At 39.4% G+C, this 14,365-nt stretch overlaps 1 protein-coding gene across 1 annotated transcript in view; it reads right to left on the bottom strand.

Annotated features, from left to right (window-relative positions):
- SCML2 (Scm polycomb group protein like 2) overlaps positions 1-14,365 on the bottom strand; it is a 73,156-nt gene that overhangs the window by 38,771 nt on the left and 20,020 nt on the right. The window contains exons 4-5 of the mRNA XM_059493788.1: positions 8,102-8,172; positions 3,793-4,027 (exon numbers count right to left, since the gene is read on the bottom strand). Coding sequence (XP_059349771.1) covers positions 3,793-4,027; positions 8,102-8,172 — 306 coding nt within the window. The remainder of the gene's footprint in view (positions 1-3,792; positions 4,028-8,101; positions 8,173-14,365) is intronic.

The raw sequence follows: 14,365 nt of genomic DNA on the forward strand, positions 1-14,365 counted from the left end.
TCCGAGTGACTTGCCTGCAAAACCACTCATCATAACGTCAGGCATTACAGATTCATTCCTGGGATTCAATGAAATGCAAGTCCTAGTACAGGAGACCATTAGGTTGTCCCACAGAGTCTCTGATCCAGTGGAACTTCCCTGGCACAAGCACCTAGCTTTCTCTTCAGGTTCTAGCTCATTTATTGAGAAGATACTTTTTATTTTTGAGAATCTTTTTTCACCAAACCCCAGACAAAAACCAATGCAATTGTTTTTTCTCCCTCTCTCATTAAAAGTAATACATAAGTATCCATAAAAACAAAGCATATCTAAGAGTGAACAAAAAAAAATTGCAATAAATCATGTATCATATTGAAAAACATAAACCAGATGGTCTTTCTATTTCATTATTCTTCATTAACAAGTGAATAAAAATAATAAACAACAATCAAATTTTTTTAGATTAACTACCTTACTCAAACAGAACAAAGATTTGGCTGAAAACCTTTTTATTCCAGATAATCTTCCCTCACAATCAACCACTTCACAGTTAAAAGATAAAACAAAGCAAACAAAAAATCCTTTTGCTTTCTTTGCTTTCCAAATGAATGTTTTAAAGTAATGAGTAAGATAACAGACATACTGGACATTTTTTTCTGCTTCTTTAGCAGTTAGATGTCTGGAACAGTTCTGCAGAGAAACAGACATAATACAGAAAATCGGAATTTTTTCCACAAAGCAGATAGTACCATAATCTGCCAAGAGCTCATGAGTTCCCTCATAACTGATCTTTAAGAATTGTCCTAAAAATCTGTAACTAGAAAGGTGGACCATATCTGCAATTCTTGACCAGTTAAATAATTCACTTATTTAAAATTTGATTATATGCTATAGTGGTTCTTGAGCTCATAGTTTTAAGCTATCTTCAGTAGAATAAACAGTTTTCAAGCCAGAACTACCTATTCAACACCTAAATTAATGCAGAGTTCCTATATGATAAATGTTGTCATAATTCAGGGACCAACGAGCTGATTGTCAGGACTGGTTTCATACCAGAGTCTCCATAAAACCTGAACACGTGTGGTTACTGAAACACAACATTCCCAACTCAGTAGCTCAGAAAATATATACAAGCAAGACAGAGGAGTGACAACTAAACAACAGTTTCAATTAACTTCATTTGGCCTTTAAGTTGTCCTGGCAAAACCAGAGAAAATGTTATCTGCAACGTAATTTGCTCAGAAAATTAAACTCTCAACAACAAAAAGCTATGGAAAAGCTATGGAAAACAGAGGCTGGAACAGGAACACTTTGCTGCAATAATCAATTTCTCAAAACCCTTATGTAACATGCATAATTAAAGCCATGTAAAAATCAGGTAGGAGGGACTATTTTAGTTAGTTATTATGATAGGAGTGGAACATTAGTATCCAGAAGGCTCCCTACTACTAAGGAAAAAAAATGCGTTGGTGAAATGTCTAACAGGAGGTAATTATACACCCAATTAGCTGCCAGCTTTACCCAGGAACAGGATGATGTAAAACTGCCAAAAAGGCTTTTTCAAAAATTTATCTAGGTATGCCTGAATGTTTGATTGCTGGAATTCAGCCTATCTCTAGAAAAATCTAGGGCAGGAGGGCCAAAATAGTGGCACTCACATTCTTTTCTGAATAATCAGCAATTGTTCAGAGGGCAGGTAAACTTTCATGCCTGAACACAGGGAAACAGCTGCTTGTTAGGTACTGCACTGCAGGCAGCCTGACCACATCAGAGTAAGAAGCTGTATCTGAGGAGAAGGCATCAACCTTGCTACTGATGGTCATGGAAAGGTTCTCCTCTTAACGAATCCACTGCCCCATCACACATAACCAGCGTTGTTCCATTCATCACTCTGGCTTAGAAACACATTTTAGAAACTGCTGTGTTCCTGAAGCTGTGTTTTTTAACACTGTACATGTTTGCAGCTGAAGGAACCACCATACTCTTCCATTTTTTATACTGGTATCACTTCATCATTCTTTCTAGAAGGTTATATAAAGAACTTCAGAGAGGTTAAACTGAGAAATTTCTTAGAAAAAAAGAAAAAACCCCAATTTTTCCCTGATGTCAGGAATTTCTAGTGTATTCAATCAAAACCTCTAAATATTCACTGAAAGAAAGGGGAAAAAAAGCCCTTCTGGCACAAATGGTATCCATTATAGACAATATTTTTCTAGACTGGCACTCTGGTTGCATTAATTTTCTTGTGCTCCTGAAGGACCACAATGGCACAAAAATCTGCCCTTATAATCTATGTGAAGTGTCTTAATGGCTATGTCAACTGTTCTTGTGTCTGTCTCTCTGCAAGCAAATCAAGATTCATACTGTAGTGAAATTATACTTTTCTCTTCATCTTTCAAACAGAAAAACTGGAAGTTGCTTCCAAAGCAGGATGACAAGCTTTTTGAGAGGCTACTGAGAGAAAGCATACCTATCCTCACTAAACCTGCAATAAGAATTCTCTAAGAATTACTGATGGCACCAAACCAGAAGCAGGTTCATAAGCTATGAGATGGAAAAGCAGCAGCAACCAATTTCTGTATACAGGTAATTTTTTTTATTATTTTACACTTTATTACTTTTATTATTTCTTGCACCTTCTAAAAGTCACAGAATATAATAGGATAAAAGGGGAGAGAGTGTTAAATTTTGGTCATTATTCTTCCTCTTTTTTAAAATCAAAAGTATTTGCAGATCATAGTGAAATCTTTAAATATTTCCATACATAGAAATTTAAGCTATTGACAAATATGGTATAAGAATGTAGATCTAAACATTTAATCAACAAGTTAATCACAGCAAAGAAAGGCAATGTCACATTTTTACTACCTCTAGCAGTTTAGTCAAGGTTACCTCTGACCATTCACCAGGTAAAAAGGAATTGCTTTGTAGAATTCCCAATTTAATAAACTTCCTCAGTAAGTCTAAACCCAAACACTATTTCTCAGTTTGGGGAGACACAATGTTGTCACTCATATTGCTCATGGAAGGCAAAAGGAGTTCTGCATGATATTTCTAAGCCTAAGAAAGCTATACATTGTTCACAGGCATTTGCTGTGCTCACAAACCAGCCATGACACACTGATCTGACATTCCTGAACATATATTGATCTGAGGCAATAAGAATATCAGGCAGTCCAAGCCTGCCGATTGCTAGAGCTCTGGAGCGCTGCTTTTACTACCTCAGAGTAAAAATTCACAGCAGAATGCCGCAATTCTGCACCAACCCACCTTATGCAGCCTGTCCTAGAACACAAATCAATTTGCTTGGTGCTCAAAGAAACATCCTGACTGCCCTGCAGAGGCATGCTTTCAGCAGCCCTGCCGAAGCTTCCCAGGCCTGCAGCAGCCAGTGCCCTCTTGTGAGCTGCTTGGATGCACTGATGAAGAGTGAAGGGACAATTTGGCTTTCTCCAGTTCTTTCCAAGGGCTCCCAAAAGGAGCATGCATGGTATCACGCAACAAAACACTGTATACACACACACAAGGCAGGCGGTGTGTGAGGGAACATTTACAGAATGGGCACATTTAATATTAAGGGCCTATTAAGAAAAACCAACAACAAACAAAATTGCTCATTTTTATGTCAGAAAAATGAAAAAACAAGAAAAAGCCACAATTCACTTTGCCAGAATTAGTTTACTTACCTCTTTTTCAATTAAATAGTGGTTTGGTGAGCTGTTCATACCATTGAATTTGCCAAGATGAAAGGGTAAATTTGACTTTTTTAAAGCAATACTCGTCACACATTTGTTCAGCAGCTTTGTTACTTACCAAGTGGAGGCTGGAGCATGCCCCCTTTCTTTTCACAGGTCCCAATGGGCTGTATGTCTGAGGAATCCACGAGCCTCCAGAAATCATTTTTGTTGTCACTGCCATCGAGGCGCAGCCTTAGCCTGGCACCAGTGATTCCAATGACTGTAGCGATACAAACCGAGGTGACGTTGCGAGGATCGTGCGCTTCCAGCTTCATGCCGACTTTGAAATCGTTCGTAGGTGGAATTCTAGACTACAATAAAAGGTAAAGGACTTTTTCTTGTAGTTGTTAATATTGCTAAATTTACCAGCCAGTTCAACAGACAGCTTTATTTCCTCCAAGCTTAGCATAAAAATGATAAATATGAAGAAACTTTTAAACTTTTGATTGTCTAGCAGCAAGTCAGAAAAGGCAGCTGGATAACCTACCAACTGCATAAGCATGATTGATTTCTAAAAATATAAGGATGCTACGTAGGGCAACAAGGGAATCTTTATAAAAGATATGAACACAAGAGCGAAATGAATGGAATACAAGGACATTAGGAAACATGACATTCAAGTCAAAAAAGCCCAAAAAGCCAAAACACAAACCAACAGACACATGCAAAAGAAAATCCCAACCACAAGGTTTATTAGCTTCCAATTCAAAAGAAATAATTACCCTCATTTAAATACTTCAAAAATCTAAACAAAATTTGGATCCTTCTTGTCAACACCTTCTGTATAAAAAAAAGCTTACATTACAAAGAAATCAGACAGAAAAAGGAGTTAGTGTTAACATTTTTAAGAAAGAAAACAGTCCTAAAGATGCATAAAACTTCCGTGCTAAGACAAAAACTGTAGCTTGTGCTTATTTGCAGACAACTGAATACAATCACAAACATACAATGCAATGCCAATTTAATTAGCACAGGGAAAAGAAATGTGACAAATGCAATTTGGTTGTTAAGAAGAACTTTTTTTCACATGCTAAAGATGAACAAAAGAGGGTATTTTTTACTCATGCATCAACACACTACAGGCAGATATTGACTGGACTGCAGTCTGATTACTTGCCTTCTGTCATATTGCAGGCAAATTACATGTAATGACGTTTAAAACTTTGTATGAACACTAACTGGGATGGAATGACTCTCACTATTCTCTTTACTTGTCTCCTCATTTCCAGCCTAAATTTTATTGATGGAATTTTTGGCCAACATTATAATTTAATTTATTTTTGCACTTTAGTAAATAAAACCAAAAGCTACAACTGATCCTTTTTCAGTACCTTTTCAATAACGTAAATAAGTAAAGCACTGAAATTTCTCTTAGGAGATGATGACTATTCTCTATCACCCTGGAAACTCTTTACTGCAACTCTTCAGTACAAAATTGTTTTTGAATAGACACCCAGAACTGTAAGCAGCCTTCCCCAAGACATTTAACCCCAGTAGCTACCCTATCCAGACTAACACAGTCTGACTTCTAATACAGGAGGCACGTTAGAATACCCAAAACCATAGGCACTCACACTCACAGGACTCCTCTGTCCCCTTGTGCCTGCCTGTCCAGGCCAGGTGGGGATCCTACAGCAGGCAAAGTGCACTTACCCAGTCTGTGGGCACAGGAAAAGACAGGAGAAATCTGCTCCTGCAACAAGTGTTAGTGATATTTTTTCTGCACCACATTTAAATGCCTAAAATACATCTTGCTGTACTTGCTATATTGTGCAGGTGCACTATTTACAACACACCCTAGATCAACAGCAGGAGCCCTGGAGGAGCCTGAGCCCAAAAGCCAAAGAGGCGAGCAGAATTCAGCGAGCATCTGCCAGTGCTGAACTCAGACAGCAGGCTGGCTGAAAGGGGAGCCCAAGCATATTAAATTTAAAGGGCAATTCAATTTCAGGATATTGCTTGTCAAGCTGTTATTTTGTACAAGCAGGAAAAGCAACAGATATTGAGAAAGTGGGGAGTTTGTTTCTTTGTTTGTGGAAAAGGTGAACTTGTTGAAATACCAACAACTCAAGACAACAACTCATTCTACTAAAAAGGTAAGTCCTCCATGCTAGGTTGTCTTTAAATAAAATTACAAAACATCACTCAGTAAGAGCTTTCCTTTAAGTTCTGCTCAAACCACAAGGGATTGAGCTTTTACAATTAAAATTTTCAACTGCTTGGGAAAAAGTTTTAGGGCAAGAAAAAAGAATATGAAGTGCATTGAAATTTTACATAGTTATTAAAAACAACTTAAAGCAACAGATAAAATACCTCCTAAATTAAGATAAATACTTTAATCAATTTCCATTATCTGTCTGTGTCTTAATTTATGGTAGAGGCTTTAATTTATTGTTCCCCAGGTAATTTTTAATTACTACAAAAGTTACACTTTTAAAATTCCCACAGGTCACAAATTCTGGATGTAATTGTCAAATTAATTTTCTCACTGCACTTTATTTTCTGGCTAGCCACAGCAGTGTATTTCTTTGCATTACACAGAGTAAGAATGACACGCACAATTCATGTGTAACCCAATAAAAGTCAAATTAGTCCTAGGCAAAGCACAAGCACTTTAGGTTCTAAAATCTGCAAACATTATGTAGTGAGAGGATCTAGCTCTGACCTATCACCATTGCATGTCACTTTCTACCTAAAGACCGGCTCTTAGAAAAAATGAAAATCTGCATATGCAAATTGTTTTGAAATTTGCTGTGCACATAAATTAAAGCTCTTCTTTTCAACTCACACACTACTTAAGCAATCCAGGTCACATGGATTTATGTCTGTCAATGCATGTCACCTAAGCACTGTTATTCAAGGCACTGGTTGCTCAGTTCCGACTTCTTGAGTACTACTAGGGGAGAGGAAGATGTAATAAAGGCACATGGAAAGGCTTTTGAGCAGCTTTCTGCAGTAGTTACATTCCTTGGGAGCACAGACTCTGGTCATGGTGGTTTATGGTCTGTGAGTATGGCATTAACCTCAGAAAGATCCAGGGACAACACACCACCCTCTGCCTCTACCCAGGAGGAGTCTGAGGTGTCTGCCCTGTGAAAAACACATACTGTGAAATTAATTTCTGCAGCTCCACTCAGAGCTACAGATGGCAGTGTTCTTAGCCACCTCTCACTGAAAGCAGCATGAGAGGGGCTCTTTGCCCTTCATCCTCATCTGCAAAGAGCAAGCTGAGATTCAAGATCTAGCATGAGGAAATGCTACCACCTGTGTTTCTCTCTCCTAATTCTCCATTCCTGCAACTGCTTCAGGCTCACAGGGTGATGGTTCCTCTCCTTCTCAGACATCCAATTCGTGATGCTTTTTATTTGGGCCCCCACTGGAGGCCAGTATCACTTACAGTACAATCAGACCACCAACAGACCCTAGAAAACAATTTCAGAACATGCCCAAGCCACTCAACTAGACATGCACTGCCTGTCACACCTATTACACTTCTAGGAACCTGAACAATCCAATTCCTTAGCAACTATCTTCCTAACACAGTGAGGGCACACAGACCAAAATGAATCCTATTTAACTTTACACAGACAAGATACACCTCAGCTTGGGAAAACAGACAGAAGAATGCCTAAAGAGATTGACTCAGTCTCCAGAGGGCTGAACAACTGGAGGTCACTAGCTTACACAAGATGATACATTTAAACTCCATCTGCAAATACACACTAAACCATCAGGTGGGAGGGATCAAACTTTTAGGGTATAGAATTATACAAAATAGTACATTAAACACCCTTCATCATAAATCCAGTATTTTCTTTGTGTTCCCATATATTCCACTTGATTGTTTTTTAATATTTTTGTATTGCTACCCCTAAGTAGAAAACACTCTGTTCAGAAAGAGACAAAATTAAACATATTAGAGACCCAGGAAAAAAGTGGTGACTCAACTCTACTACACACAAATCTCATAGCTAGACAGAATTGAAAGAAATTTCAAAAATGGGGCAAAGACTCCTCTGACAATTAGCCAACTTTTTAATTCTCAATAAAACCATGGCAGCACTAAAATTATTGAAAAAAGTAGAAAACATTTTTAAACACTGACAAGGCTATCTGCTTCCATTAGCTAGTCTTTTTTTTTTAAAGGAAAACAGAGTTCAAAGAAAAAGTTTTAATGAAACCCTCAAAATTTGGCTTGAGGCAGAAACCAAGAATGAAAAAACTTCCGTAGCTAGTAACTGCCAAAACTGTAAGCTACTGATAACTACAGATCAAAAGCAGTCAAATGGGAAGTCTACAAGCAGTCTAAATGGTAAAGTTTTTCTAGGATCACCCTGTAGCAGGCATACAATAGACACACACTTGCAAAATAGTATCTGGCATACCTGTCTGAAACAATGCAGAGGGGCAGCTACTGATTCAGTCTCTTTCAGATAATCATCCCAATTAAACTGTTCTGGAAGACACAAGATTAAAAAAAATACATATACACACTTACAAAAAAAAAAAGAATTTACATTAAGTGAAAATTTGAGGAAAGAAAGGGACAGAAAACCCAACTATCTTGTAGAATACATTTTTTTCAAGAGCAGAATCATTCTCAAATGAAAACTCTACCTTTGAAATACATACAGACCTTGAAGGAGCTTCAAAAGTAATGTTAATTTACAGGGGTGAACACACAATAGGCAAAATCAATATAAAACTTCCTTCTTTTTTCTTGTGCTCCACATGCAAAATTATCTAGGAATATCTAGACTGAATTCTCTGCAGAAGGATCTCCCAAGTATTCTTATATGAATCACATTAGCCTTGCTATATTATAGTCCCCCTAACAGCGGGGTTGATGTGATAACCTCATATGAGTACTGAGATGATATACATTGAAAAACACAGACACAGGGATACTGCTGAAATATATGTCATGAACATTATCCACTAGAAAGCAAGAAGATAGCACAGCCTTCAAACTGCATCTTTGTCTCTTTTTACATGAAATCACATAAAGATTTCTTTTTGTAGAATATCATGTAATATGGCATAGATAGGTAAACATTATGGCAATGTTAAGTAACAAAATCATGGTATTTTTTTCAGTGTTAGTAGTGTCATTGTTTATGTGTATGGGCAAGTGGATTCTGCATTTGATTTAATTAGTGTTACCAGTTTTGCATGAATGGAAAACTGTGAAGTACTAACATCAAAGATACAAGCAAGCATATTTATTATTTTAATATAAAGTGGAAGAGAAAAGCTACCATGGCACAGCTAATATTTTTGTTACTAAATTATCTGAGTGAACTGTTTACTTATTTTTCTTGTTTGGGCAGCTGGCATCTTTCTGATGTTCCTGAAGAATAAAGCACTGATGAACCCAAAATGATGCAGTGATGCCACCCAGTGGCTCAGCAACAGCCACTCACAAGGCCTAATGCAAAATCCTTGGGGATGATGGAGAGCTTGCTCCAGGTGTGCCAGTAATTCTTCCAAAAACACCACTGGGCACAGACACTTAAATACAGGTCTGCAGTTTTCAGGAGAGAGGAGAAGCAAAGAAACAATCTGAAAATGGCAGCATTTTCCAGCACTTGCAAACACCTTCTCTGAAGGATGTGTGGTGGCTCAAACCCAGAATCTCCCTGCAGTAGGACAGTATTCAGCTGACATTATCAAGTGCCTCAAGCAAAAGGGAACCATCCCCTCAGCCTGCTGAGGTGCTGGCTTTTGGTGAAACAGACTCAGAAGTGTATGAGTCCTTTGTCCTTGCCACTGCAAATGCCATGTGCTTGTCAGCAATGTGAGAGGTCAGTAACATATCAAAAGCTGTTAATTTGGTGGTCTGGAATATATGCAGGGTGGTAACAAAGACATTTTTACACAACATCTTGGAATTCAGCCTATTTTAGAATGAAAATTTTATACAGTAAAATTGATTTTGTATTCCTTATAAAAGGCAGGATACATTAACTTAAGCATGTACTTGTATTTCAGGAAGGCAGAAATAGCTCTTCAGAGCTTTCCCCAGAAAGTAGCCTCCAGACTTGTTGCTCTTTTCATTAACAAGCCAAGGAGGGTGCAAAAATTAATTATGAACCGATAGCAAGGTTTTATCTTATAAAAATTCTTCTTGGACTCCAATAATAAAGCTGCCACTTCAGGTTGCCTTCTGATTAAAAAAAAAAAAAATAAAAAAACCCCCAGAATTTACCTTAGTAAAGTACCTAATGCTACATAATTAAATCTAGCCAAAAGAAAACATCAGTTGTGTCCCAGCTGCCTCAGATCCAACATGATGTAAAAGCTGAAGTCATGCATAGCCTCATTGTGTTAAGAACTGTACAATTACAGATACTTCAGTGACACTGCATTTACCAGGACAAATGGTCATTCACCTCCTCCAAAAAATATATAGTAACATTTCCCAAGTGATCTGAATTTTAATAACTGGATGGTAGATTTCATTGGATGACCAAAAATGGGGTGACAGAGAGAAAGAAACAGTTCTGTTTTTTTCAAGGGGACATTTACTAGAAAGACACAGAAAGTAACAGAATATTTACCAGAAAGACAGAGAAGGTAACAGAACATTTACTAGAAAGACAGAGAAGGTAAGCAGCCAGCTACAGATAAAGCCAAGAGGAAAACAACATTTAAAGCTCTTTGCTTTAAATCCTAGCTATCAGGAGCTCTTGCAGCAAGCAGAAATGTCCTGGAGTTAAAATTAGAAGCTCTCCACCTGTGAAGATACACTGTATTAAATCAGAGCCAAGCTCTCAGAGATGGTGCTAATTATCATTTAATTACTGCAGCTATAGAATCAGGAGACACATGTATGTTTGCAACATGTAAGATGCATCTCTAGAAAGATAAGCACATTAAAAAAATATCTACATGAAAGGTTCTCTGTATTCTCAGTGCACACAGGTAAAGAAGCAATTGTGTTATACATATTTCTAATTCTAAAGACACTGAAAATATGCAGCCTCTGACAACTAGAAATCCTTAAGAAAATTAGCTCATACTAAATAATTTAATGTGCATTTCTCTTCACAGTCAAATCTGCAGGCTGAATAAAACAGCCTAAGAAAAGACTGTTATGCAACAACCACAACTTTATAACCCACCAGGAAAGTGAAAACTAGAGAGAAAAAGAAAATTTTATGCTGAAGAGCAAACCAGCATATACTGGAAATGGAACGAAACAAAACCCAAACCAGAAGGTAACTACAGCCTTTTGTAAATGAAAAAAAAAAAATATTACTTTAAAACCTGCGTAGAAGTGAGGCTCTTAAATAGTGATGCAAAACAAGCAGCAATGGCAAAAAGCCTGACTAGTTTAGAAATGGAGGGACTGAGTCCATCTCACAGTTGCCTGCATTACTGGCACTGACCCATGGGTCAATGACCCCTGATGCTCTCTTCAATGCTGCATCAATACCCTATCACTTCTTGTCAAACCTGCCAATCCCAAATTTACTCAAGCTAGAAGGGACCTCAGGAGGTCTCCAGCTCAGCTTCCTGCTTCTTCAGGGTTCCATCAGACTCAGTGTGAAGATTTCCTCACGAAGGAGGAATTTCTTATGTTCCAGCCAGTATTTGTCACTTCTCCTTTCACAGTGGCTCTGACAGGAGCCTGGCTCCGTCCCCTTTCCATGATCTTCTGCCATAAGCTTTCTTTTCTTTTAGCCGAAAAGAAACATTTCTCCTGGTTTCAGTACCATTTTTTTGCGTTCTGGCTCCTTCATTTTTTTGCAGGAATTCAAGCCAGCCTACTTCAGTACAGCAGTGCCCTCCTTGTACTGCGCAGCTCAAAACTGAGCACAGCTCTCCAGAGAGAGCCTCCCAAATTCCCCGCAGCAGCGAACGCCTCCTCCCGCAGGATCCCTTTGCAGTGGAGCTCTTTGGCCACACGAGCTCGCTGCTGGCCCACGCTCCGCTCTGCCCGCGGGCTCGGGGCCTCTCCCGCTGATTCCTGCCCGCCCGGGCTGCCTCAGGGCTCGGGGCCTCTCCCGCTGATTCCTGCCCGCCTGGGCTGCCTCAGGGCTCGGGGCCTATCCCGCTGATTCCTGCCCGCCCGGGCTGCCTCAGGGCTCCGCTGTGCCCGCGGCCGAGAAGGACTCTGCATTCACCGGTCCTGCCATTCCACTTCCCCAACACCGGCAAGTCCACCTGAAGGCAGTCCTGCCTTCCAGCCTACTGCCTACTCCTCCCCATCGGATGTAACCCACAAACTGCTCTGGCAGTGTGTTCTGTACAATTGCCCCCACCTGACACTAAGGCCTTAAAGAGCATCAGCCCAAAGACTGACCTCTAAGAAATGCCACTAGCTACCCTCTGACAAGTGGTCCTTGCACAGCTTGACAGTCCAGTCGATTTTTCATCCATTTATCCAAACCACATCTCACCAGTTTGGCTGAAAGGACGCTACAGAAACTATACAAAAAGCTTTGCTAAAGTAGACATGAACAACATCCATTGCTTTTCCTTGTTTCCAGAGTAACTAAGCACAAAAGGCAATCAATCATGCACAGTTCACACACTTGACAAATCTACCTCCTCTGTTCCTAACCTCACTGTTGTCCTTTATTTGTTTGGAAATGGTTTCCAGAAATATTTTCTTTATAGTCTGCCTGAAGACTTAGATTGGGCGGGCCAGCCTGTAATTCCCCAGGTGCTCCCATCTTGTCCTTCTTGACAGTGTGCACTATTTGACCTTTTCCAGCCATGGTGAAACTTCCTCAATCACTAGAAGTTCTCCAAGAGCAGTGAGAAGCCTCCTTGTGACATCAGTCCTCTGCCTCAGCACCCCTGGAGGTGTCACATCTGCTGCCATGAATAAGCAAATGCCTGGTTTGTTGAAGTGCTCCCTATCTTTTTTCACCATATGTAATTCTTCAGTTTAGTGAAAGTCAAATTTTTACAAAATTTTAAATGGCGATTTAAACTATGAGTTGTCACTTGCAGATTGGTAGAATTTAAGGTCCTGGTTTTTTTCAGGTTAATATAATACAGTATCACCATAGCCTAAACACTGTTTGGGCAGATGGAACACGTGTCTTCTCAGATCACCCCTAGGTTCCCTTGGCACCCATCTGAGACTGAACATGGAGATGCCTCTTTTCTAGTCTTCATCCCATCATCTTTCCTCTTCAAAGATGAGATTTCCTTATAATTTTTGTTCACATACTCTTGAAAATGTAGCAGTTTAGGTGTAAGGTATTTCATATTCCGCTTTATACCTTGTACCTCTTTCTATATGTTGTGATCCTTCAATTAAAATTTTTCTCCTCCTCATATCTTTCTCTACTCACTTCAGTCTATTTTTTTTTGAACCCGTTCTTCTCACACCTCTGTATCTCCTCTTTGACTTTTCCTATCACACATTGCCCTGGAAACTCTGGAGACTTCCTAGCTGCTAGCCCAAAGCATTTTATGGTGTCTTCATCTAGCATCAAGAGGCTCCTTCTGCTCCTTTGCCACCAACAAGCAACAACACAGAATAAAAATTATTTCACCTGTAGAAAATCAGAGATCTTGCAAGAAACTCCTCTCTGTCTGACAAAGCTGAGCCTAGATTTCATGAGGCAGTTCAGTTCCCAGACACTAGGCTAACAGCACAGACCAAGTCCAGAACACAGAACACAGAGTAAGACTTGTCTGCTTAGCACTGCTTCTCCACAAAGCTTGTTCAACACCTTGCTCTCAGCTGCAGGAGGAGGCAGGGACATTTTCCAGTGACTCATGAAATATTGTTATCCACATATGAAGAGCACTTTGCTGGTGAGGGGTGTCTACAGCACTCTGTCATGTCAGACAACATTATTTAAAACAGACACACTGAGTCCAGTTTGACTGGAACTCCTTTTACACTGCAGAAGGAAAAAGACAAATATGTTTCCTTTTCTGGCTCAAAGTAACAGGACAAATAAAGATGACAGGTTGCCTGCACTGGTTGTGGATTCTCCTCCTCTGGAGATACTCAAGAGTTTTCTGGACACAATCCCACGTAATGTGCTCTAGGGGATCCTGCTTGAGCAGCAGGTTGGACCAAGATGACCTCCAGTGGTTGCTTCCAACCTCACCCATTCTGTGATGGCCAAAATCCCAATAAATGAAAAAATTAGCTCTGGCAAATGTAACAGCTGAAGGCTGCACTATGACTGGTATTGTATCTTTTATGCAAAGTCACTACCTCAATTACCCAGCCAACGTATCCTGGCATGTTTGATCACTGACTATGCTACTTGTCTCCACTGGCAGCCAAGAAGAACCAGATCATCTATCAGGAGTCAGAAAGCACAGAAAGGTGAGCAGAGTGGGAGTTTAAATAATTCAGTGTCATTTTTTCAAGAACTCCTGAAAAGATTTTGTACTGTAGTCAATACTACTCATGACATTTCTTACTGTCCAAATTCAAACAAACAACGTGAACACGCAAAGCATATCTAAAGATGTTGCTATTGTCTCACTGCAGCCCACCACAGAAGCTACCTGACAGCAATCTCATTCATACACTGCCTTATGGCACCTGCTGTGCACAGGAGAGGCTAAGTTAGCAAAAAATCTGCATCATTTTTGGTAAGTGTGTACTTTTCCTCTGTTTTCTAAAAAAAACCCACAAATTCTGCTGGCATATCAATTATTTAAAG

This window comes from Ammospiza nelsoni, chromosome 2, assembly GCF_027579445.1.
Source record: "Ammospiza nelsoni isolate bAmmNel1 chromosome 2, bAmmNel1.pri, whole genome shotgun sequence".
Lineage (NCBI taxonomy): Eukaryota > Metazoa > Chordata > Aves > Passeriformes > Passerellidae > Ammospiza > Ammospiza nelsoni.